Source organism: Protopterus annectens, chromosome 10.part0 (assembly GCF_019279795.1).
Source record: "Protopterus annectens isolate FY-2018-M chromosome 10.part0, PAN1.0, whole genome shotgun sequence".
In the NCBI taxonomy this organism is placed as follows: Eukaryota; Metazoa; Chordata; order Ceratodontiformes; family Protopteridae; genus Protopterus; species Protopterus annectens.
The window spans coordinates 299,863,034-299,889,638 of NC_056744.1; the positions used below are offsets into that span (position 1 = coordinate 299,863,034).

Sequence of the window (26,605 nt, forward strand, 5' to 3'; positions counted from 1 at the left end):
GCACTGGCAAAAAATACACATAAATACACAAAATCATACTCGGATACTCTAAATAAAAACCTGCAAAAGCATCACAGACCTCCAAAGCAGACACCCAAAAAACCTGCACCTCCTGTCACAAACCAGACAACACATAAAACACAAAATCAGTGTGCCGCACAATCACAGCCCTAAAGGCGAAATAACATACCTAACACACTAGTAATAGGTGACTCTATAGTCAGGCACACTGACATCCCACTCACTAGGCTGGACAAGGAGAAGGTTACTGTTAGCTGCCTGTCGGAAGCCAGAATCCGCCACATAACACAAGCACTCAGGTCACTCCAGAACAAGTACAAATATGACTCTGTCATTGTTCATGTTGGTGTGAATGACCTAAGATGTACCTCCCTGAACTACATGAAAAGAGACATGGAAGAGCTCTCTGATCATGTAGCCCAGGCGGGTATGACCCTGACCCTGAGTAGCATCCTGCCCTCACCAAGAATGATACCGCAGTATAAAGAAAAAATGATCAGTTTCAACAATTGGCTAAGCTTCTGGTGTCATTCAAAGGGGATCCAGTGTCTGTCAGCCTGGGACAACATACTTGACAGGCCTCATTGCTTCGCAAGAGATGGCTTGCACCTGTCACCCCTAGGCTTTTGAATACTGGCCAAAGCTCTTGCTGCCCCCATAGTGCCTTTTTTAGGCAAGGCTCAAAAGTCAAACCCACCTCCGTAAACAGCACAAATAAAAAAATGAAGGTTATGCTACTCAACGCTAGGAGTTTAAATCCCAAAATGCATGCGTTCGAAGCACTCCTCAGTATGGAGAACGTTGACATCTGTGCAGTAACTGAAACCTGGTTCAAGACTCCACAGAGCACCCCAGCATTACCGGGCTGCAACTCATACCACACATTTCGGCCACAAAACATGGACCGAAACACAAAAGGAGGGGGTGTATCCATATTCATCAGAGATACCTACACCTCCAGGTTAGTGGCACAACATGATACCTCCGAGATCATCCATGTGCAACTAACATCAGGCAAATTTGCAATGCAAATTGTGGCCTGCTACAGATCACCCTCCATGACCTAGGACCACCACTCCACCTTTCTGGAGACACTGGAAAACATGAAGGTCCTACTGAACACCCTGATATTGGACGATTTCAATTACCCTACCGTTAACTGGGAAAACTACTCAAGTACAAACTCCCAGGTCCAGCGCTTCTTGGAATTTGTCAACTCAAATGCCCTGGATCAGCTGGTAAACTCCCCTACCAGAGGTGAAAACATATTGGACCTGGTCATCACCAACATGTGCGACAGGTGTCCCATACCAGAGGTCAACCCATCACTGGTTAGATCAGACCATAAACTAATCACTCTGGATGTCCACACCCCACCACCACCCACAACTAAGGAAACCACAGTAAAAAAACTTTTCTAAAGCAAACTTCACCTTACTTAAGACAGAGGTGGTAAGTTTCACAGCCCCCACGTTAAAGGATGACGCTGCCCAAAATGCAGAAACCTTTACAAATGCACTCTGTGAGCACCTACAAGGATGCATGGATCATGCCATCCCTAACAAAACCAAGACTCACTACCCTAAGAGAAGGAAACCAGTCTGGTGGACCCTTGCCATAAACAGGCTATACAATAGAAGGAGGAAACTAGTTCAGAAAAAAAGCAATTCCCAAGAAGGAAAGACATCCCTGATCAGTATCAGTAAGAAATTAAGGTCCCTCATAAAATGCTCCAAGGCTACCTTCGAAAGAAAAATAGCCAAGAATTCGAAAGATAACCACAAAGCCTTCTTTAGCTATGTCAATAATCTAAGTGGCAACTCGCAGATATGCTCTGAGCTAGTGCAAAATAGCACAAAATATACTGAACCCACTGATATTGCCAACATCCTGGCAGATAGATTCAGTGCAAACTCCCCCCCCCCTCACCCCCAAAAGCGCCCACAACAATACCGGAAAAGTGTAGTGTTCCAGAAATCACAGACGCACAGGTGAAAACAGCCCTTTCAAAAGCCAAAAGCACAGCGTCAATGGGGTCTGATAGTGTCCCAGGCTGCATCTTGCACGAACTACAGAACGAACTAACCCCCCACCTAAACACACTGTTCAACCTCAGCCTCTCCACAGGCTATGTGCCCATAGAATGGTACACAACAATGGTTGTTCCGCTCCACAAAGGAGGGGCCACAACTGACCCTAGTAACTATCACCCCATAAGCCTGACTAGCCTGGTCTGCAAGGCTATGGAGCAGATCATCATGGAACTCATTAACAAAGACATTGGGAACCTCCAAACACTTGACCCGACCCAGTTCGGCTTTGCTAAGGGCTGATCATGCCTACTAAACCTGGTTGACTTCTTTGAGACAGTTACCAAGGCCATAGATGAGGGGAAGGTAGTTCACACAGCCTACCTTGACCTCACCAAGGCTTTTGACACCATTCCCCACTCGAGAATTATAGAAAAACTCACCAGCCTGAACAAAACCCCTATGTCACGATATGGGTTGTCAACTGGCTTACAGACAGAACTCACACGATAAGAATAGCAGGCTCCAGGTCCGACTCTAAACCAGTCACAAGTGGTGTCCCACAAGGCTCAGTCCTGGGACCCCTACTGTTCGGCATATACTTCTCAGAAGTACAGGCAAACACAGGAGGACTATGGCTAACCAAGTTCGCTGATGACTGCAAACTGGGAGCCATAATTGACTCACCGGCTGACACAGACATTCTCCAAAAGGGTCTTACTGAGACGGACACCTGGTGTCAAAGTCATGGTCTCAAGCTAAATGCCAAAAAATGCATAGTCATCTCATTTGGGAAAAACAAAACACCTATGAATTACCACATAGGAGGCAGCCCCCTTAATACAGAAGAGGTAATAAGAGATCTGGGGACCCAGGTAGATAGTAATCTCTCTTTGACAATCATATTGCCAATGTAATTAGGAAATCCTTCTATGTAGCCCATCTAATTACTAAAGGGTTCGCATCTAGAAATAAAGAGGTTATAGTGCCCCTCTGCTTGTCACTCATCAGACCCATCACAGAGTACAATGCCCCATTTGGGATGTACCTCACAAGACAATTCCAACAGCTGGAAAGACCACAAACGTACCTCACCAAGAGGATTACTGGTTTTAAACATATGTCCTATGCAGCCCGACTGGAAAAACTCCAGCTATACTCAGTGGCATATTGCTTACTCAGAGGTGATCTCTGCCTGACTTACAAAGCCATGTCCAACTCAAAATTGATGGACATGCTCCACCTAAAGAAATCCAAGTCACTGCGAGCCACTCACTCTAGTGAGCTAAACCTCGCCACAATAATAAATAGAACATGCTGAAGAGATAGATTCCTGTCACAGAGACTCCCCATGCTTTGGAACAAAATTCCTAACTACATTAGGCAGAGCCCCTCACTAACACTCTTCAAGAGAAAACTTGACGAGTGGATGAGTAACAGAAAATACAGCCCTGGGATCACTTCATTGGCTCTTCTTGACAGAGGCTCAGTTAATTAATCAATGGGGTGGCGAAAGCTGACACACTCTGGCTAGGCTTATAAATGCCCCTGAGCAGATAGCCTAGTACCTATCTATGAACCTATGAACTGGTATGATCCCCTTCCAAACTCTCCATCACTATTTATCCACTCTCCATATGCATATATCCAATGCTTGTTACCCCATTCTTGTACATGTAAAACCACCCATTTGACTGTACTGTTTTGGTTTTGTTTGCTCTCCCATGCTATAAAACACCCTATTTCCAATCCCAACCTTCTTTAGTATACCAGTTTCTATCCTGAAAAATATGTACCTACCTTCCTTACATCTGATATTGTCCAGCTTGTTTCATTTGGTGAGCGTCCCTCAACTTGTTCTCCCTCCTTTCATACTGTCATGTACACCTTCTTTCCTCCATACAATAACAGTAGTAATAGTGGCAGTGTGATTTTGACCACCTCTTGGTCTGTATTCATATACTGCAATTCTACTGCAAACTGCAGAGCTTATTGGCACAAGATACTGTATACTGACACAAACCATTGGTCATACTGTACATGACCTAGTGTTGAACTATCATAGCATTTTAGGAACCAAGCTTGTTCCCTATAAATGGCTACACTCTACATGTTCTCATTACTCTCCCCTATAACATATCATGGGAGCTGCACATTCAGACAATATTTGTTCTGTTCTATCAGAAAGGCTGAGTGTTCTGAAGGAGAAGGAGCCTGATGTTCTTGCATAATGAGTATTTCTCACACCATGCAATGCCGTCTTCATGTGCAGGCTTTGCACATCTGCATACTGCATGTTTATGAATCATATAATGCAACCCAACTGGTACACTCATTCCACAAAGGGTGAGAGCCAGGAATCCTAGGTGAGACTCCACGGAGGCCCATTATTTCCTGTCAAAAGATCTTTATTAGCCTATTTGTTCCTCCACTGGTGAGAGTCAGACAGTAAGGATCAGGCCAGCTTCAGGCCTAGCAGAACAATCTACATCTGCCCCCAACATCTTTCCCACTCATGTTCAACTAGCACTTCCTGTAAGTGGGGTAGGGCAACAGACATCAACAATGGGCCGTCCCTTGCCTCTACAAGGGAAATAAGCTAGCAGGACAATCCCTGCCTACTCACAGTGAGGCACTAAGACAACTTCCCTGGTCTCCACCAGGAAAGTGTACTCTGGGTATGTGTCCTAGAGCATGCATCCCTCCCACCACTCCCCCCTTCCTGAAAGAGGTAAGCAGGCATGGCTTCTTCATCTTATCTCTCCTGCCAGATCCATCAGACATCACATTACCTGGGTCATAGCTAAGGTTTTATCACTCTGCATCACTGAAGCTAGGTTAATGCAATTTTTAAAACAAACTGAAACAATTTTTGTACCAGTTGTAGGAGTGGAGTTCACTAGAAACCTATATTTTAGTCAAGTACAATTCTACTTTCTACATCTGGGAAAGTGGTAATCCTAGTAAAGGAACAAAATAAAATCAATATGGTTTCTAATACACTTAACCACAAAGCAGATAGTAATGAAAAGAAAATTACCTGCAAAACTTTAATATCATCAGTGTTTTTCAAAAGAAGTTCTATATAAATCTGATGTTGCTTTAGTTTGGCACATTTTTCTTCCAGAATTTTTATATTCTGCATAGCTTGATTGACAGCAGTCATTTCTTCTGCACCTATGAAGCCCAATATCTTTTCTTGACATGATTCCAGGGCCTCTGAAAGTTGTGTGATCTTGTTCAGAATTCCGGTTTTCATTTGATCAGCATATTTCTGTAACAAGCCGAAATACAAGGATTTAAAAAAGGAGATACCAACAGCAGGCATGCAATTACTTAGCTAATTTTAAAACAAAAACTGGAAGATCATCACCACATTCAATTATATAATGTGCTGAGGGAAGGGAACAAAAATAAATACAGAATGAATATAGACAAGTTCTGAAATCTGGAAGAAAAAATACAGAAAATAGGCACTGCAGAGATACCAGTGAACAGTATATCTGGCAGCTAGTGGAACAGATCAAGGCAATGAGCTAGTAATAAGGTCCTTCATATATTCCATTGTTTGAGCTGGTCACTTTCCATTCGCCTGCTGCATGACTCTGAAGAAGTTACTCAACCAAACAGTGTTATGGAGCATTTGGGTAGTTAGGCTAGTCTCCACAATGGTCTGCTGGAGCACATGAGTAGTAAATACATATGAATGAGTCGAACATGTAACAGTTAAGACTGTAAACTGATATTAACGAGTGGTATGCAAGGACTCATACTATGAAGGAAAAGGGAACAAAAGTGAATGTCTTAATTCTGGACAACATCCGTGATGATGGATGGCTTGCCTTTAAAGTTAATGTAATGTAGAATTTGACACATTCTGACACACTTAGTGAGCACACACACACACACAAAACTCCACATATGCACCTGCCCCCCCCCCCCCCCCCCCCATAATGAACTGGTCTATGCAAAGTTATACATGAAGGAAAAATATTTTTGTACTATACTGATCCGTCCATTAGATCTATCTTTGTTACAGGGATCTTGTTACAAACTTCTGACATGTTTCATTCTAAACTATTATCTTCATACAGCTTTTATCCATATTACTTGAAACCCTTTTAATGTTCTGTTGTAATTGTCCCCTATTATAGCACCTTTTAAGAAACTTATTTTGATTAACAATCCCAAATTTCATTCAATGCTATAAATTTTTACTTCTCTTAATCAACTGTCCTCTTTCATTCCATGGTGTAGTGATCCCTTCCCCATTATTTTTGCAAATCAAAACGGCACACACTTAACCAGTTTTTGACTGTACATCCATGGGGTTTATTCCTAATGAAAGATCACAACACATAACTAGTAAATATTTTTTCATAGCTTCAAAAATCTGCAAAAAGAGAATATTTGTTCTTAATGCACTGCTCACCTGTCTGTAATAAGAAAACACTTTTCCTTAGCGCTGATCAGACATGAGAAAGGTCATGGTAAGATAGAGAAAGAGGGGAGCTAAAATGTTAAATGCACTTAAAGTGAAAAGTAAATAGAGTTAATCATCATTGATTGTTGTCAAGCAAATATAATGTAATATAAAACTTTCTGAGGTCTATAGGAATGAATAATGTGATTGCAACTGAAGCTAGTGGTATCCAAATTTCATATCTATTTTTTTAAATACTCTGGCACTATTTAGTACCATGGTGAACTGTCATAGGTGGTGTGGATGTGTGTGTGTGTGTGTGTGTGTGTGTGTGTGTGTGTGTGTGTGTGCACGCACGCACTTATATATGAAATGCCTTGTTTGACTGTGATATGTTCAAACATATTAAAACATCTCATGACAGCTTTGACTTAAATCTGTGACTTTTTCAATAATGTTTCGTCCTCCATCAATTCCAATTTTTGTTTTGCCTTCTGACTTAAAAGGAAAGGCACACTGGAATGTGACTGTCCTATACACTGGTCTACATATAAACTCACATGGAAGATTTTCAGTTTGCTTGCTGCAGAATATGTTTATCATATGGGTTTTATTTAACAACTGAATGATACCAAATGATTTTGCTGCTTCTTCTTCTTCTTCTTTCAGCTTTTCCCAGTTAGGGGCTGCCACAGCGGATCATCTGTCCGCTCATGACTGGCAGTGGAGTTTTACAGTGTCGAGTTGCCAGGCCGATGCCCAACCTTCCAAAGAAGGCACACACATGTATGGACTCACACCTAGGGCCAATTTAGAGTGTCCAGTCCACCTACAGCATGTCTTTGGGATGTGAGAGGAAACCGGAGCACCAGGAGGAAACACACGCGACCACAGGGAAGACATGCAGACTCCGTACAGAAGGCACCCCAGCAGAGGATCGAACTAGAGAACCTCTTGCTGTGAGGCGGCAATGCTAACTGCTGCACCACAGTGGCCGCCCCCACAAATGATTTTGCTGCTAGTTAACTAAATTACAAAATTTCAAAAACAGGCCCACTAAAGAATGCAAATGTGTGCCCTATTACTCCCATTATTTGTTTCATCTTTTGGTCTTAAATGTACCAAAATTTGGTTAAAGAATGCAAAAAATTATAAGCAAATACCTTGGTAAGTGTATAGTTGTAAGGCATGGCTTTGAATACAGTGTGCTGTCAATGTGTTAAATCATTATGTTAATGGGTGCACCTGAGTCAGCAAACACATAAGTATTGACCTTAATTTTATTTCGGACGTATTCAATATATATATATATATATATATATATATATATATATATATATAAATGCATGTATGCCAAACACATATGAATTGCCATTGTTCCACTGCAACACCTTAACTGCATGTATTATTTTTTTCTTATCTGTATCCTTCATGTACAGATGAACAGTCTGTCAGTTAAGCTGTCTGCCTTTCTGTTACTTCTTACTATGTTGTGTCTGTGGCTAATACTTCTTAAACTTCCCCGCTAATCTGTATACTTTAACTTACCACATGCATTGATGTTCCTTCACTGGGTACACAGCAGTGTGTAAATGTTCATCATAACAGCAACAAAATGATTTATTCTGTTGTTTCATTGGTTCACTATATCAGTTATTTTTGACTCCCTTTTACAGGTTCAAGCCCCAAAATGATGCCAGCCCAACATTTTGAAACTGGAGATAATTAAAATAAATTTTCTGCACTAGTACTCTATCCTCTGCATCCCCATGTGCAGGCTTTGTTGCCACAACCTCTACATCTAAATATAACATCTAAGGCCACTGCATATCAATGAAAGGACAAAAATTTGACCTAATTTTTAAAACTTCAAGAAACTGACATCTCAGTCCTCAAAACCGAATGTGAGTTCTTTTTATTTTCTTTGCCGCATCTTAATTTTTGCCTACAATCTCATTGTTCTAATCTCTTTTTAACTTCACTGAATAAGCATTCTTTGTCTTAGCCATTCCATATTTTGTTCTGAATCATTGACACTTCTAATGATCTTGCAAAACCAAGTAATATCTTCTAATCTCAAATACGTTCTGACAAACCTTTCCTTCTAAATGTCCCTAACATGTATTCTAAAGTACTTCTATAATTTCAAGTAAGATTCTTTAATATAGTAGAATGTGAATCTACATTTTCATTTGTCAAGTGCTTTTTTATATAAATCAGATTGTAATTTGTTTTGTAGTTCAAAATATTTATCAACTTTTCTGATGCATGCAGTAAACTGCAGTTAATATGATTTTGCATATTTAGGGTGAGATTCAGAGATTTGTAGCACAGTGCACTGTTTATACTTGAGTCATTGAGTCTTTATACATAGCTTGCAACAATTCTACCAATGTTTCTAGAACGTCTAATCACCACAGGACTGCCCAAATCAGTTTTCTTGGGACCTTTTTATATGCTTTCTCCAAGAATGGAATGCCCAGTTGGATTCTTTCCTCATCTCTAGCTTCTTCTCAGCCATCTGTCTCACTGCAAACAGTGGGTCAGTTGTGCTGCATCCTGAACTGAATCCAAACTGCTTATCTCTCATCAGACTTTCTACTGTTATTCATATTCATTTATCAATCACCCTCTCCAGGACTTTTATGCAGTGTGGCAGGAGGTTGATACCTCTGTTCTGTCCACAGTTGTGACTGGGGTTCCTATTACGTGATCAAAGATGCATTCTGTCGAATGTGTCTTGATCAAACATAAAAGAATGAAAAGGCAAAATAGTGAAGTGGCTTTTAAGCGAATTCTTTCCCTGGGAGAGAATTTGCTTGGCCGCTTCCGCTACTTTGCCATTTTTGGCACTGTACTACAATCTTGGAGTTGGTATATTTAAGTAAGGGGGGTGTGATAATATTTTAAAGGTTCTTTTTTTTGGAATAGTGTTTTTTTTTTCCCTTGGAAAAAAATCGCTGTTCTGAGATTTCGACATTGTAAGCTTTCACTTACATGAGGTCGATTAACCATTGTTCGCTTTTTAAAGCATTTGATGATGTAATATAGACCCTTGTTCCTGTCCCCTTTGTTCTTGAACACAGTCACTAGTATACCTACCTATTCTCCAGTCATCTGAGATACACTTTCTCTCCATATTGCAATGAGTACCCTCAAGAGGCATTTCTCCCCTCTCTCACCCAACATCTTTAACATATCTGCAGTGATCTCATCTGAGCCTGCTGCTTTCTCTAACTTCATTTTCCTCAGTGCTGTTCTTACTTCTATCGTGGGATCTGTTGAAGAATGAGTGGTCAAGGCATTGGAGGTTATAAGCGTTATATTGTACACCATTACAGAACAGGCTGCATGTGCATTCATGACTTGCTTAACACTGCTCGGACCCACATGCTTATCCAACTACTGTTCAACTAAAGTGGCTAACAAGGTACAAACAACAGTACTTAGTCACTGTTCTACATCCTCCCTATTTAACTTTGTTCCAACTTATAAAGACATCAACAAATTTGCTTTACTATTTGTTTAAACACATGTAAATATAAACATCAGTACTTTCAATTCACTCCGTATATCTAGGATTAAGTTTCCGGACTCTTCCAGCTCAAGTCACATACAGAGTTTGATTTGAATGAGAAGCAGGAACAGTCTTAAGAGATTCATTCGGTAAGGAAACATCATTTTGCAGTGCAGGACTGTTCAAACAAAGCTGCTCGTCTTCTTGAAGTTGATTGGTTAGTGATTCATTCAAAAACACTGGAATCACTAGTACACACAGTTGAACTGGAATCACTGGTACACACAATCTGTTGTGGCACTGGCTCTGGGGCAGGCTAAATGTATCTGCAATTTTCTCTGTAGTTTACTCCTTTTGGCTGAACTATATAGGACCTTGGCTCAGCACAAATGTCCTCCAGGATTCTTACATGATCATGGCCTTTTGAAATTTGCATTCTGACAATTTCACCCTGCTTTGTCATAGAATAACTTCTGTGAATGAAGTTTTTTCGATAGTCAAGCCTTGACACCTTATTACACTTCATAATTGGCACTAACAGCTGTTTGCTGATTGTAAAAGTTAAGTAAAATAAAACTGCTGAATACACCACGAAGAGTCAAAACTTCAGTAAAGTCCAACCATTTTATTCGATAAAAACAGAAGATAAGCGCTTTCGCATGCTCTATGCATGCTTCATCAGATCTAACTATTGCAAATTCAAGCTCTGTTTTATACTAAAATGCTGACTTAATTGATCCCAATGAATCAATTATGTAATTAAAACCATAGACAAGTTTAAAGTGATAGTATACTCTCAAAACTGCCTTCAAAATATATTGCTTTCAAAAAATACATAGGCGTAATCATATATATGAAACGCTTCAAATACAATTGGCATAAAGCATCAAATAATTCATAAAAACATTGGAGCCATTAAAAAAACACTGAAAAACACTAAAAAACACTAAAAAATTACTTGTTGTTAAAAATATATATATAATAATTATCTATCAAAGAAGAAACACAACTTCAAATGCATCTACGTTACTTCTAAACTAGATGCATTATAAATATAATACACCCATTATATCAAGACAATATATAAAGTGTAAGGGTGCAAGTATGTATTATATGAAATGCAATTCTAAGTATAATACAATATATATTGAACTATAATATCATAACTTAATATAAAATATACCATAGAACATCTCAAAACAAATATTCTTGGCATCGAAATCCATTGCACAAGCCTTATATGAATAAGTGAATATATGTATTGAAATATTATAACTATATATTATTTTTGATAAAAATTCAATATTGTAAAATACTTATGAGCATATAAGCGCTTCTAAATGAATTCATAGTTGTCATTAAAATACCACTGTTATAATATGGAAGCAGCTGGTAACTTGATGTTACTTCCCAGTACTAATCTCTAAAAACCAACTGTAGAAAATTAAAATAAATAAATATACATGTGTAACATAATTAAAAATGCCATGCATGGAAAATAATTTTAAACTATTTTTCTAGAATGGGTTTTAGTGATATATAATTGTTGAGCCCAGGGTCTATATGTGCCCCCATTCTGAATATCCATTCAAGCTCCAAATGGGCTAGATGGTTCAGATTATCTCCCATTCTTGGGCTTTGCTTAACAATTTGTAAAGCCCTAAATTTAAATTCATGAGTAGGATACACATTAATATTTTACTTAACTTTGAGCTTTGGCTGTGTTGCTGTTGGATACTTTGGAAGGTTTGCGACATTATTTCCTTGTGATTGTAAAAGTTGTTTGAGTTTGCCTTGACATTAGTCATTGAGCCAGTGACCCAAGTGTCTGGTCACGAGGAATGTTTCAAAGATTTAGTAAATCGAGGAATACATCAGTGCCATCTCATTTGGACTTTTCCATTAAATGCTTTGCACTATTAACTGTGTGTTCAGCTAGACCATTGGCTTGCAGGATGTTCTGGATGCTAGTTACATGAATGAAGTCCCAAGATGTCACAAATTCATTAAAACATCGACTAAATTTCATTGTGCACCATTATCTGAAATGACTTTATGCGGACTACCATGAACTGAGAAGTGTCTCTTTAACTTTGCAATTACTGTACTTGATGTCAAATCATGGAGTAAGTCGACTTCAAACCAACCAGAGTATGAATCAACTAGCACCAAGTAATTCTGAACATTTCATTCGAAAATATCAGCTGCTACTGTTGTCCATGGTAGATCAGGGATTGGGTGCAAATGAAGAGGTTCCTTTTGTTAATGCAGCCTGTTGCTGTTGCAGACTGAATATGAAAGTGTCTCTCTTTCAATATCTTTGCTCACTGAAGGCCAGAACAATGCCTCTTGCCTTGCTTTTAGTAGATTTGGTGCCTGGGTGGCCTCTGTGCAGAATTTTTCTATAGTCCTTTTGCAATGATGTAGGAACTACTACCTTTGTAACTTTCATAATGATACCATCTTCCACTTTAAGCTCATCTCTGAATGGGAAATACTGTTGAATTTTAAGTGGCAAACTTGTTTGATGTGTTGGCCAGCCTTTGTTGATAACGTTACTCAGTTTTCAAAGAATCAGGTCTATAGCAGTTTGGTTTCTTAACTTATCAAGATGTGAGGAAGAAATGCGCTTGACTTCCATGACTTCAAGATCTGTTGTCTCATTTTTGTGTTCTATGTTCTTTCTGGGTGCACATGATAAGGCATCAGCAAGATACACGTGTTTACCTTTTGTGTAGACAAGGGAAAAGCCGTACTTTTGTAGCTTTAACATCATGCATTGCAATCTTGCTAGGGATGTGTGTATCAGCTTATTCAAAATTGTTACTAATGGTTGATGATCTGTTTCAATCTGGACTGGCCTTCTGTATACATAGTCACTGAATTTGGAGCATGCAAATACACCAGCAAGGCGTTCCTTTTCCATTTGTGCATTAATGCATCTCTGTTTGAGTCAAGGTATGGGATGCATATGCAACTGGAATACCCTCCTGAAGACATACTCCACCAAGTCCATACTTAGAAGCATCACAAGAAAGTGTCACAGGCTTATGGACATCGTAGTATCTCAGTGTGGGTGACCTGGCAATTCTCTTCGTTGAAGTATCAAATGTCTCTTGGTACTGTTCAAACCAAGACCATTTTATATCCTTAGATGTCAGCTCATAAAGCTCACTGAGGTTTGGGATCAATTTTCCTAAATAATTAATCATACCCAAAAAAACGCTGTAAAGATGTAACATTCCCTGGAACTGGCATTTTATTTATTGCTGTTACCTTTGACGGATCTGGCTGTAGCCCTGAACTTGTGAACATGTGTTCAACATAGTTAACTTCCTTCAGTTTGAAATTACATTTTAAAGGATTTAGCTTGAGTTTGACATGTGCACGATCTAGAACTTTCCTGAGATTTCAGTCATGCTCCGCTTCTTCATTGCCTCCTACAACATCATCCACAATAATAGCACAAGGATATCCGGCAAATATCTGTTCCATGGCACGCTGGAATATTTCACTGGTGGAACTGATTCCAAATGGCATTCACAAAAACAAGTATCTGCCAAATGGTGTGCTGAATGTTGTTAAAGATTTGTGATCTAATGAGATTTGCCAAAAGGAGCTCTTGGCACCTAAGACTGAGAAAACAGTGGAATTTGGCATTAATGCTGTTACTTCTTCTACTGTGCGCACTGGATGACGAGGACATTTGAGAGCTTTATTCAAGTCTCTGGGATCAATGCATATTCAAATGTCATCTAAACTTTTCTTGTGGGCTGCCACCATGGATGGTACCTACTCAGTAGGCTCTGCCACAGGAGTAAGAACACCTGAATTCACCATTCTGTCTAATTCCCCTTTTACTTTATTCTGCATTGCTACTGGAATCTTACGTGCAGGATTTATTGCATTATTCTGCTTCATGGAATATGTAACTGGAAGCTTATCAAGTTCATCTTTAAAGATGTCAGCATATTCTTTAAAGATATATTGTGAAACACTGTCATTTCCATTTATATTTAGATGATGAACTTCTTTATTGAACAAAATCAATCCCATTCTAAGACTATCTTTTAGGCCTAGTAATGACAGTACACCTCTGCGAACTACAAGGAATTGTAAATCATAGTTGTTATCGGCAGAATAACAAGTAAAAACTACTGCACCATCTGTTTGAATTTCTTCACCACCATAAGCAACTAGTTTTGTATTTCTTGTTGGGTTAAGAGCTTCTCCAGCTTTTACTCTTGCATAAACTCTTGTTGACAAGACATTACATTTGGATCCAGTATCCTCTTTAAGCTCATTTGGTTTCCCATTAATTCATACAGTGGAAATATTTCATTATTTGCTGGCAAATGGGAATTCACTCAGTCAACTGTTTCACTAAACACAGAGATACCATCAACATAAACATTTTTGTGACTGCGGTCTGGTTTTGCTACAGTCTGAACTTGAGCCACTGACCTCTTTGAATGAAACTTACTATGAGCCTGTGTGGATTTGCAAAACTTTTTGAAATGATTCCACTTTTTGCATTTGTGACACTACTGACCATATGCTAAACACTTTTCTTTTTTAGGTTCATGGCAGCCTCCACAATTGCTGCAATCAACAATGGGAGGTGGTGTGGCATGACTCTTCAGTTTACACTTATGAGGTTGTACTGTCTCTTTTTTTTTTTGTTGCATACTGTTGACATTTGCAGTAGTAAATAATGCAAGCATGCTAGTATGCTTTTCTGTGAATTCATGTATCTGACAAATTTCAGTGCTTTTCTTAATGTTAATTCACTATCATGAAGTAGAATTTTCCTTACTGTAACATTTGTAATGCAACACACAAGTAAATCTCCAAACTTACATGTCTTTGCTTTATTTCTTAAGTCGGTGATGTACACTTCAATAGTTTCACCAGGCTTTTGATTTCTAATATTAAATTCATGTCTTTCCAATTTAATATTCATTTGAGGGTTACACAGTTCTCTAAATTTACATTTTAAGCATTCAGGTGCATATACAAAAGGACATCCTCGCTGAACGGCCTCCAAGCCAGCCAAATTGAGAAGTATAAATGCTTGCATGCATGTTTCTTTATCCAATTGTGCAGCTGCTATGAAAATGTTGTACTTCTGTGCAATCACCCACCAATTCTCTGCAATATAACACCAGTGGTTCGGGTCTTTGAAAGCCTTCAGCCATGCCAACAATAACATTCAAGTACCTGTTGCATTCAGTCACTCATAGTACTGTAAAACACTTCTGAACACTTCAGAACACTTCTAAAAACTTTTGAACATTTTGGAGCACTTCTGACACCATGTTGAACAACAAGTGGTCAAGGCATTGGAGGTTATAAGTGTTTTCTGTACCCATTACAGAACCGGCTGCATGCACAGTCAAGACTTGTTTAACATTGCTCGCACACACGTGCTTATCCATCTACTGCTCAACTACGGTGGCTAACAAGGTTCAAACAACAGTAACTACAAGCTCCTCTTCTTTCATCATAAGCTGTTTCTGGGGTAGCTTCTGAGGTGTTTTCTTTATTCAGAAGTTTCTGGGAGTAATCCTTCCATCTGCCTTTGATGTCTGTGGACTGGTGGACAGGTTGTTGCTGGCATCATTTATGAAAGCTTTCTGACTATCTTCTTTATCTTTCTGTCTTTGCTTTGCAGCCTGATACCGATTCATTGCATCATTTACTAAGTCACTTTTCAGAACATGGTAGAGTGCCTCTGATGCCTTGTTCTTTGTTATTGCCACTCCTCTTTTAGCCTCTTTGTTAGCCAACCAGTATTCCTTCCTAACCCAGTCTGTCTTTTCTATCTTCCACTTTTTCCTGCACTCCTTCTTCCTTTTGATGGTTTTCTGGACCTCTGCCTTCCACCACCAGCTTTCCTTCGGTGCACTGCTTGCATACCTGGCTCAGCCGCGTATCTGTTCTATTGTCCTCAATCTTGCTGTTTTCAGATGCTGCCATTCTTCTTTAACTCCGTCTATTTCTCCACCTTCCTGGGGTGTTACAGCCCTGATCAATTCCTTGAATGGTGCTTTCTCTGAAGATCAACTTCCAGGTCTTCGGCCTAGTCTCTGTTCATCTTAGTGCACCTTAGTGCCTTCTCTGACCACTACTAGCAGCTGATCATGGCAACCAGTGGTTTATGCTTTGAATAAACTGTTTCACTGGGACTGACTTTGCAATTACTGATTCTCCCCCACTGCTCTTTCCTAACTAGTTGGAAGTCTATCTGAATTACATATCGGTCACTCTTGCATGTGATCTTGTGACTGTCTCTCTGGCTGAACCAAGTATTGGTCACCATTAAGCTACTTACCAGACAGACATCTAGAATGGCCCTTCCTTTTTTATTCCTCTTGCATTCCTCCTCCATGAAGTACTGAATACTCCAGAGTTTCTTATAAGACAGATCCTAGTATCCCTGTTCCTAGCAAGATTCTAAGCGGATTCCACTAACTACTTTTATGGGTTCCTACCCTAAGAGCAATCTGGAAAGGGTGGCTGTACAATTGACGTAGATCTCCAGACAACATAATCTAAGAATCAAAAGAGCACACAACTGCCTTCATTACTGTAAACTTGAGATTCTAATAAAGAATTTTGTCTGTCATGTATATACTAGAAGTAATAAATAATTTGGTCAAAATGCACACTTTTACCTGAACGGTATTAAGAAAAAACATGTGTGGCTAATTAACATAATATCAATGTAATACTACTGCTGAATGACCACACAGGAAGACTGATTCGATTCTAAGGACAAATACATATTAAATTTCCCTGCAAACAGTGCCAGTCTTGGGATAAATACAGCTCTAGGCAAAAGTTTCAGTGATACTCCCCCCAACATTTTCTGAAGCCCCTATTCTCCAGAACTGCACTAGAACTCGGATGTGGTTACTAATAAATTTAACTATTGCCAGAACCTGACAGAACATATTGTATCACAACATCCCTCCTGTCTTATGCTATAATCAGATCACCAGCCACCTAGGAATAATTGTTATCCAACATCAGTACTGGCAGTGTGATGCAGCTATTTCAGCAAAAGCTTCAAACAAAAACACAGGAGAGGCAGGCTACTTGGCAAAAAAAAAAAAAAATCTTCATTTTTTTTTCTAATCATGCCAATGACCAACTCTCTCGTCTCCTCTGAATGAAAGCCATTAATGATCTTAACATGTACTCCACGAATGGCTGTTTCTCTAACCTGTCATTCCAGTGGTGGGAACAAAAGGTAAAGAAGCACATTTTAACACAGGCCATTGCCTGTTCCCCAGTGACAAGCAATTTGCACCTTTAACTCTAAATATATGAATAGCACTTTGCAGCAATATACCCTATATTCTAGGTAAAACTGACCAACCTCAGCACTGTACATACCAGTCTGATTATATCCACACTGCAAAATGAAAACTACTGAGACATCCACAAGAGTACAGACATCTATAGTTAATGCTAGACTATTAAACAAAGAATGCATACATATTGTGTGTGGTTTTATGACTATATAAAATAATGCTCTGCTCCATCAAGACATTTTACCAGAACAGCTACAGGTTCATAGGTTGGTACTAGGCTATTGGCCCTAGGGTCTATACAAGCCTAGCCATAATAATTCCCTGTTTTTTCTATCAGAATATTACTTCCCTGGACCCGTCTAGCAGAGCAACTGATGTGTACTCTGGGATAAATTTCCTATCTCCCATCCATTTTTTTTGAAGAGGGCTAAGGAGGCACTTTGCTTGACATGTATGGGCAGTCTTTTTCAGAGTATGGGCAATCTCTGGGTCAGGAACCTATCTATCCAGCATGTCTTGTTCATTGTGGTGACAAGTTTTTAGTCCCTGGAGCATGTGGCTCTGAGGGATTGGGATTTCTTTAAGTGTAGCATGTGCAACAGCTCTGAGTTTGACATGGCCTTGTATGTTAAGCAGAGATCGCCTCTGAGAAGTCAATATGCGACAGAGTATAGCTAGAGGTTTTTAGTCAGTCAGCATAGGGCATCTTCTTTAGACCTGTGATTCTTTTAGTGAGGTACTTTGCAGCCTTTCCAGTTGCTGCAGATGTCTTGTGAGGTACATACCAAATGGGGGGTTGTACTCAATGATGGGTCTCATGAGGGATGAGTATGGTGGGACAACGACCTCTTTTTTTTTTCTGGATGAAAAGCCCTTAGTGATGAGGTGTGCCACATAGAAGGATTTCCTAATTGTTGTGGCGACATGGTTAACGAAGGTGAGACCACTGTCCACCTGTGTTCCCAGGTCTCATCATATTTTTGGTGTTTAGTGTACTGCGGTGGTGGTGCTGCAGTAGCATTGTCACCTCACAGTAAGACGCTGTCCGGTTCGATTCTCAGCTAGAGCGTCTTCTACGTAAAGACATGCGCGAATGGGTGTACCTTCGTTGAAGGTTGTGCATCAGGGCTGGTAACTCGGCATGTAAAAATCAACTACCAATCATTAGCGGACCAGAGTTCCGCTATGGCGACCCCTAACCGGGAAAAGCCGAAAAACACAACAAGTGTACTGCCATTTATGTGGTAATTCATGGGTACATGGTTTTTCCCAGAGGGGATAACTATACACTTCTCTAGCACCAAGCATCTGTTTCTGTAAAGGCCTTTTTGTAGGATATCCACCTCATTTGGGGATTCAATAATGGCTCCCAGTTTGCGTCATCTGCCAATTTTGTTACCCAGAGACCCTTAGTGTTCGCTTGTACCTTGGAGAAGTAGATGCCAAACAAGAGTGGTCCCAGAACCGAACCCTGAGGCACTCCATTTGTCACTTGTCTGGAGCTGGATTTGGAGTCGGCTACTTTTACAGTGTGGGTTCTGTCAGTAAGTCAGTTGGCAACCCATTGAATGACATGGGGATCAATCCCCAGCTTAGTAAGTTTATCTATGATTCCAGAGTAGGGGATGATGTCAAAGGCCTTGGCGAGGTCCAGATAGGCTGTATGGACTGCCTTACCCTTGTCCACGGCTCTGAAGACTGATTCAAAGAAGTCATTCAGGTTCAGGAGACATGATAGGCCCTTCACGAAACCAAACTGGGTGGGGGTCCAGTGTTTGAAGGTTGCCAATATCTTTGTTTATAAGTTCCATGATAATACGTTCCATAGCCTTGCAGATCAGGCTCGTCAGACTGATGGAACGGTAGTTCCCAGGATTCAAGGTGAATCCCCCTTGTGGAGTGGGATGACTGTAGCTGTATGTTTATAAGCAACCAGCCCCCAAATAATAATATATTGATCTTTCTATCCTTTAATACATAATGCTGATTTCCATCTTAACTGAATAAATTATGGGGCTACAGAATGAATTCAGCATGCTTTCAACAAGGCAACAGTAAATTAGAGGCAGAGTGGATGTATGAAAAATATGAAATAAACGAAATTGTAAACTGCTAGACCTGCTCTGTATAACATGCTAGGATTATAAGTAATTTGGGCAGCTTTAGAAGATCAAGAGAAAATAAATGGAAAAGAAGAAATGTAAAAATGATTGCAGGCACTACTGTGCCCAACTTCACATATTTGGGTAAGCATAACAAAATGCCGGTAGAATCCAAACACTATACAGTTATAGAGTGCAGCACTGTAGAAAGCAAGCATTAGAGGTGAACTCTTGCTGCCACTGAGTGTAAATGTGGTTGCAACAGGGCAGGTTTGTTGCTGCAGTGATTGAAAAAAAAAATACTTTAACGGCAAGGGCGAAAGAAACTAATTAGTCAGATACATCCTTAATCATGATCATCTCAGCCCAAAAAAATCGATCACCCTATCAGCCTTTAAATTATACACAGTCCAAAATGATACCACATAAATGATTCCTATGCTTAACATTAACTTCCTTTTGTCAACATGATATATACTTCTAAAGGTTTAAAATACTGCATATGTAAGATCTTAGACTTGTATCCATAGTGCATGTTCTTAGTATCACTTGAAAATGGTGTTTAAAATGCGGCATGCATATTGCAAACAGATGTATTAAGCTAAAATATTTCTGCAATACTACTCAAAACTAGGAAGACAATCAGCCCCATGGCTTAGAGTGCTAAAGCCCTAATTTGCCCCAGATGGCGCAAACTTGTATAATATCTCAGTTGCTAGAGGGCTCAGCATGGAAAGGTCTGAATGTAGAAATTTATGTTGTCTCATCCACATCAGAAGGAAAGTGCCATAACTGGTAAAAGGGGAAACGTATGACCTGCACTTCCATTAACAGCATGTAATTTCACTACAGTGGACAGGATATGTGGAAACATGCATGCAAATGAAAGCAGAAGGAAGCACTGCAAATAATTCAGAAAATCTCACTTTGGAAAAGATATCCATCCACCTGAGTAAGTAATCCTTGGTAAAAAAATACAGAAATAAAACAAAGCAAAGGAAAACACAGGGAGAGAAAGAAAGCTAAATGAAATGGCTGGAGTACAGAAAAAGGAAAGGAGAAAATGAAATGGTTTAATTCAGTATGCATCATAGAACAGAAGGAGTATCCACCAAAGGTAGTTGCAGCAGAGAAGAAAGAGCTCATGAAGAATTCCAAAAACATAAGGAAAGTAGAACAACAAATTTAATGGGATTCATACCAGTATCCTCATCAAACAGAAAGGAGAACTGGTAATACAGTTAACTGCAACTTTTTTATCAGCTCATACAAGGCAGGTACTGCTTCAGAAATCAAGCTTGTATGTGTGATCTTGTGACTTTTGTCCTGTCATCTGACTTTTACTACAGTAAAATACTGTAATCAGTTTTGAAGGAAAACATTCTGGAAACTCTAGAAGCCAGCTGATGCAAAAACTCAAAACAGCCAGTCGGTTTGTCATACATGAATGAAAGACACATCGCTGACAACTAGAATATTGAAAATACCTAAAGCAGAAAAATATGAATTAAATAGACTCAGAACCTCAAAGGACAGTTATGTTATTCAATCATCCTCATTCCAAGGTTGCATAACTTTGAAGACTAGTAGAATACCAAGAGTCTTCTGAAAGTTAGTACTGTACTAATCACAAGGATGATTTGTTTAAAACTGGATAGCAGACGAATTCCTGAGGCTGACTTGCCTGAGCAGAATTATTAACACAAATCAGCAAGGGTGAGAGACCTTGGAGTGAGAATAATAAAGTGCCAGGGGCTTTCTTTTCGGCACAAACATGGATTGAAATGTTTGTGTTAGTGATACTATCATTAATGCACCAGCATTGTATGCAACCATTTGCAATCCTTTAGTGTTAAATAGTGCTGTATTCAGTATTTTTCAAGATAATATGCTTTATGTATTTTCAGTATCAGCACTTTGGTGTTCAGTGTCATAGATACCAGTGAAGTGTACTTAAGTCTTACGTTCTGAACCTGGGCATGTACTGTCTCTCAGTTTACACAAGGCAGCCCTGATCTGGATAATTCTGTCCTGTAACACATGAATTATACAATGACTGCCCTAAACATTCAAAAACGAGCACACTGATTGGCCAGCCCAACCAGCGTGCCCATTGTAAATCCGAGAATATACTAACTGAAAAAGGTCTGATCTCCCGGACTTTTTCTGTTAGTATATACCTTGATTTATTTTTCTTGTCTAGGGGAAGCAATGGAGAAAGGAAGATCTCCGTTGCTTTGATCTTGCTATCTTAAATGAGTTTAACATAGCAAGATAGCTTAAAAAAAGCAACGGAGATCTTCCTTTCTCGGTTGTTTTTTTTAAAGATATCTCGCTATTTTAAACTCATTTAATATAGCGAGATACTTAAAAAGCAACAGAGATCTTCCTTTCTCCATTGCTACCTCTGCACAGCACTGATGTACTGCTTAAGCATGGGAACATGACCCTTACGCATACACAGTACATCAGAAATGCCCCAGGATACCTGCAGAAGGGTAGCACAGAGTCATTATATAATTACATTATTTAAGAAAAGTATTTTTTTCTTAAATAATGTCATTGTATAATAGCAATAACCCACAGCTGGGTGTGGACAATGCTGGATTTACCCACAGTTCCCTTTGTTTGGTCACTTAGGCGACCACACCAACTGTGGGTAAATCCAGCATTACACACACCCATCCATGGGTTATTGTATAATTAGCAAATGTTTTAGCTAAAATAGATTACGTTTACCCTAATATTTGAAGACAACTATGCTTGATTAAAAAACTTATTATAACAAAAAAATAACAAAAACACCTATAACGGCAAGTCTTTCTTTTGATAATAATATGAACATTAATCTTCTACATTGGATAAGGGTAAGATCTGTCCTACAAAACAGAAAAGACACACTGAGAGCAGGTCTTTTAGAATCTTCCCCCCAGTGTAAGCCTGTTTATAATAAGCGTTACACTGAAGTAAGTCACCTACACTGACAGCAGGTATTTTGGGATCACGACAGACTTACATTGAGAGCAACTATTTTGGAATCTGGCCCTGTGTTTCAGCAAGAAATGTCAAACTTCGAGGATATGAAAAAGTGGCAACAATAACAAAAAAGGCGGTATGGCTTTATAAACTGAAAATGACAATAGGCAAATCTAATACATTCTTTAAATGGGCAATCAGCACAGTATAAGTGAAAGTGTTGTGGAAACAGTTTGTTTGCATATAACCAAATCTTGTGACATAGTACCTCAAAAACTGTTTGAATGAGAAGGCTTTGCAGTGGGTTCTGTGTAGGTGGAATAGGCAAAACACTAACTAGACAACAGGATGCAGGAGAACTATGGTTACTACTAGGGTATCAACATGGTCACTGATGGGCCCAGTTTATTTATGATACTGCAGAAGGGCTTTAAGGAAAACTGTACTGCCTGCCAGTGCCATAAAGATATGTAACACAGAAAACAGTATAGAAAAGAGAAAAGGGATTTAGCAAAAATGAAGGAATGCTCTAAAGTATGCCAGCTTCTGTTTAAAAAATGTAAAATTGTGCCTCTGGGAAAGAAAAACTCAGAAAAAGGGTAGACAAGCAGAGAGGAAGCATGAGCAGCAGCAGTAGTGAAGAGCCCACAGTCAGTAAAGTTAGCATAGGAGGGACCCTCAAACTGCACCCCACAAAGTAACTGATAAGAGAGGCCATACATAAAAGAATAGTTAGCACTACTGACTAAGACTGGGGTGTCTGTTAAAAGCCAAGGATTTTTAAGTGTGACATTTGAAGTAGTGACATTTTTAGAAATACTGGGGGAATATATAGCAACTCCAAAATTATGATATCTTCGTGAAGCCCACTTCTCTGAGGTACTGTAATATTTGAGTTTACGTATATATATATATATATATATATATATATATATATATATATATATATATGGGTCTACCTGATAACACTGACACGCCAAAACAGACAACGAAATAACTGACACAAAAAAAAAAAAAAAAAAAGTTCAAAAACATGAAACTTCACATGCCCGACAAACCAAAATCCTGACAATCAACAAAACAAATACCTTTCCAAAAAAACACACACACAACACAAGCACACCAAAAACCTTACAAACCTACACTAAACCTTACATACACAACTATCTATGCACTAACCTTAACCCAAACCTTAACCTAAGGTCCGTCACTATCGCAGACTTACCTTACCCGCACCCTAACCCTAAATCCCTCACTATCGCACACTTACCTTAACCACACCCTAACCTTAAGTCCCTCACTATCGCACACTCACGTTACCCACACCCTAACCCTAACTCACTTAATCCACCCCTAACCCTCAAGTCCATCACTATCACACACTTACCTTACCCACACCCTAACCCTAATTCACTTAACCCGCCTGTAAACCTTAACTCCATCACTATCGCACACATACCTGACCCGCACCCTACCCTAGCGTCCGTCACTATCACACACTTACCTTACCCACACCCTGACCCTAACATCCATCCCTATCGCACACTTACCTTAACAGTCGTTGTTCTCAGCATCAGGATTCTCAACTGTTGGTCTTCTCCATTGTCGATCTTCCGGTGTCGGTGTTCTTGTTGTCGACGTTCTGCGATTTCGACGTTTTCAGGTAGACCCATATATATATATATATATATATATATATATATATATATAGATATAATATAAAGAAAGATAAGAAGCAAGGTGCAGGTAAGTTTCTAGTTTCTGAATTTGCTGTTTTTTTTTTTTATTATTATTATTTTTCGTAGGACTCAAAGTTAATTTTCTGAGTGCCAAGGCTTACAGTACTGACAGGGAGCTCTGTGACAAAAGTGCATATGAACATTGCTGTTGTCATATAACAGACAGAGGAGCTTTTCATCAGTTATCAGTTATCCTCACCTTAAATGAGTCTTTTTGCTCATGTTGCAGCTGCATATCCTTCTCAAACTCTACAATCTGCTGTGAATATTTTGTAAGGGTACTGGTGAGTTTCACCTGCAAGAAAATAACATGTTGCTTATAAATATTATAAAAATGCTTGATAAGTACAATGCAACAGTTTATAAAATGCACTTTCCACAAGTAATTTGTCTCTGCCAACCAAATCAGTCCACATGGATGACTAAAGAGCTAAAGATATTATTAAAACTTACAGATAAAGCCAGGAGTCTATGGAGAAAAATGTGAATGAGTTTAAATAAACATTCTCCAGTCTTACTAATCTACAAATCTGGCATTGGGTATAAACTTGTAGCTAAGTCATCTGGTACATTGGGTGGTTAACTGTTCTGGCACACCTATCAACCCAAAGTTGGAGATAAAAAAACTCTAAAATGTACCAAACGCAAGCTGTTCATACGTTAAGCACTGCAAATTCAGTATCAGCATTCATTAAAGACGTCACCTTATCACACTGGGCTTCGTATAAAAATGCTGCTACTGCACTAGCACCCCATCACTAACTGCCCATCACATCAACTAAGAACCGGTGCACAGGGCAGCTGCCACTTTCACCCCACCCCAGTTACAAATCCAGTCAGGAGACGTAATGCTACTTACCTTCAAAACTTCCAAGGCACTCTATTCAATCACCTGAATAAATCTTGAAACAAGTAAACCAGCTTATTGGTAGAGGGACACACAGTAGCCCAACTTCCAAGCCAAGTACAGCAACACCTCTACAAAAGACAGCAATCATCCCGTGAATTTCCTAAAAGAATTAAACGTGTTCTCTTCACTCCAGTTTTCCTAACAGTGCCTTCCCTTACACATCTCCTCCAGAGTACAGTATTCCATCCTCTTCTTACTTTAAAGCAATCATTGTAAGAGAAATTAAAGCAAGTTTAAATAAAATTCTAAAAGACAGACTTCCAAGTGATAAAAGTGATAACAGCTTATATCCCTGGTTTGCCAAAGCATGGTCAGAGTATATTATCTATTCCCTTGAACACAGCCTGCCAAAATATATTCACACAATTTGTAAGAATGCAATCATTAATCCTATTCCAAAATTTTCCAGACCAAACTCTCTCTCTCTCCTTCTCTAATTTCAGACCAATCTCCCTCCTTCTAACATTGGGCAGGTTTCTTAAACACATCACTTTTTCTCAGCTTTTCAATTACATTAAATCCCAAGAGCTTCTCTCCAGAAAACAGCATGACTTCTGGTCTGACTTTACTACAGATACAGACTTTTAGACATTAACAGATGACAAGCAAATATGGTGATCATCTCACATGAAATATTTTATTGATCCTACCAAAGCATTCCATCCTGTGGACCACCGGCTCTGAAAAATAGAACTCCAAATTCATGGAATAAGTCCCATGGCAGGCAAATGATTCTACAATTCTCTCTAGGGTTATCCATTATTCATTACTGTAGCTTCCTCCACTTCATATTCTGTTTTATATATATATATATATATATATATATATATATATATATATATATATATATACATACATACATATAAATACACACACACACACAACACACAATTATATATGGCAGCATACTGTTATGCATCAAATACTTGGACCCATGGTTGGATCAAGCACTAAACTGCCAGTTGCATATCAAACAAACTAGAGCTAAAATCCAAAAAAGTCACCTCTGGGTCTGGAAAATCCTCACACTTTTTGTTTTGTGCAGGCAGAAAAGGAATTTGGAAAGAAATCTTAGAGCCACAGGTAGGGTACAGATTTGCAATAATATCTTTTGCATCTAAAAAGAACTTTGACACACTGCATATGACCACCAGTAGAATGCGCCACTTCCTCTCTCTTGCCACATAGACAGAACATCTTCCTGTTCAACAAATGGAAGAAAAAAAATGCAAGCACTTAAACACACAAAGACATTTTCCAAAATCAAAGTTATGTATGTCTACTTATGCAGTCAGATGATATTTGTTTTCTTTGCAAATTAGCAAACAGATATGCTCATCCCTCAAATATTCATAAGCGCATCACTCAAAATGCCCTACTACTTTCAACATTCAGCATAACCACTCTAACAGCTCTTTCATATTTTTCTTTCCTCCTTTATTTATCATCACCTCACATTTTTAAAACTTGCAATGCATTTAATGTACTCAGTTTTTGCATATGTCTAGTAGCACCTAATAAAAACATAGTCTTTAAATCTTCTAATGTGTTATTTAGAGGATTATGGC

The 26,605-nt window shown here is 39.1% G+C and overlaps 1 protein-coding gene across 1 annotated transcript in view; it reads right to left on the bottom strand.

Annotated features, from left to right (window-relative positions):
• The window catches only part of TRIM65 (tripartite motif containing 65), a 442,474-nt gene that overhangs the window by 313,222 nt on the left and 102,647 nt on the right, over positions 1 to 26,605 (bottom strand). Inside the window, exons 2-3 of the mRNA XM_044085173.1 lie at positions 24,327 to 24,422; positions 5,092 to 5,325 (exon numbers count right to left, since the gene is read on the bottom strand). Of these exons, the coding sequence (XP_043941108.1) occupies positions 5,092 to 5,325; positions 24,327 to 24,422 (330 nt within the window). The remainder of the gene's footprint in view (positions 1 to 5,091; positions 5,326 to 24,326; positions 24,423 to 26,605) is intronic.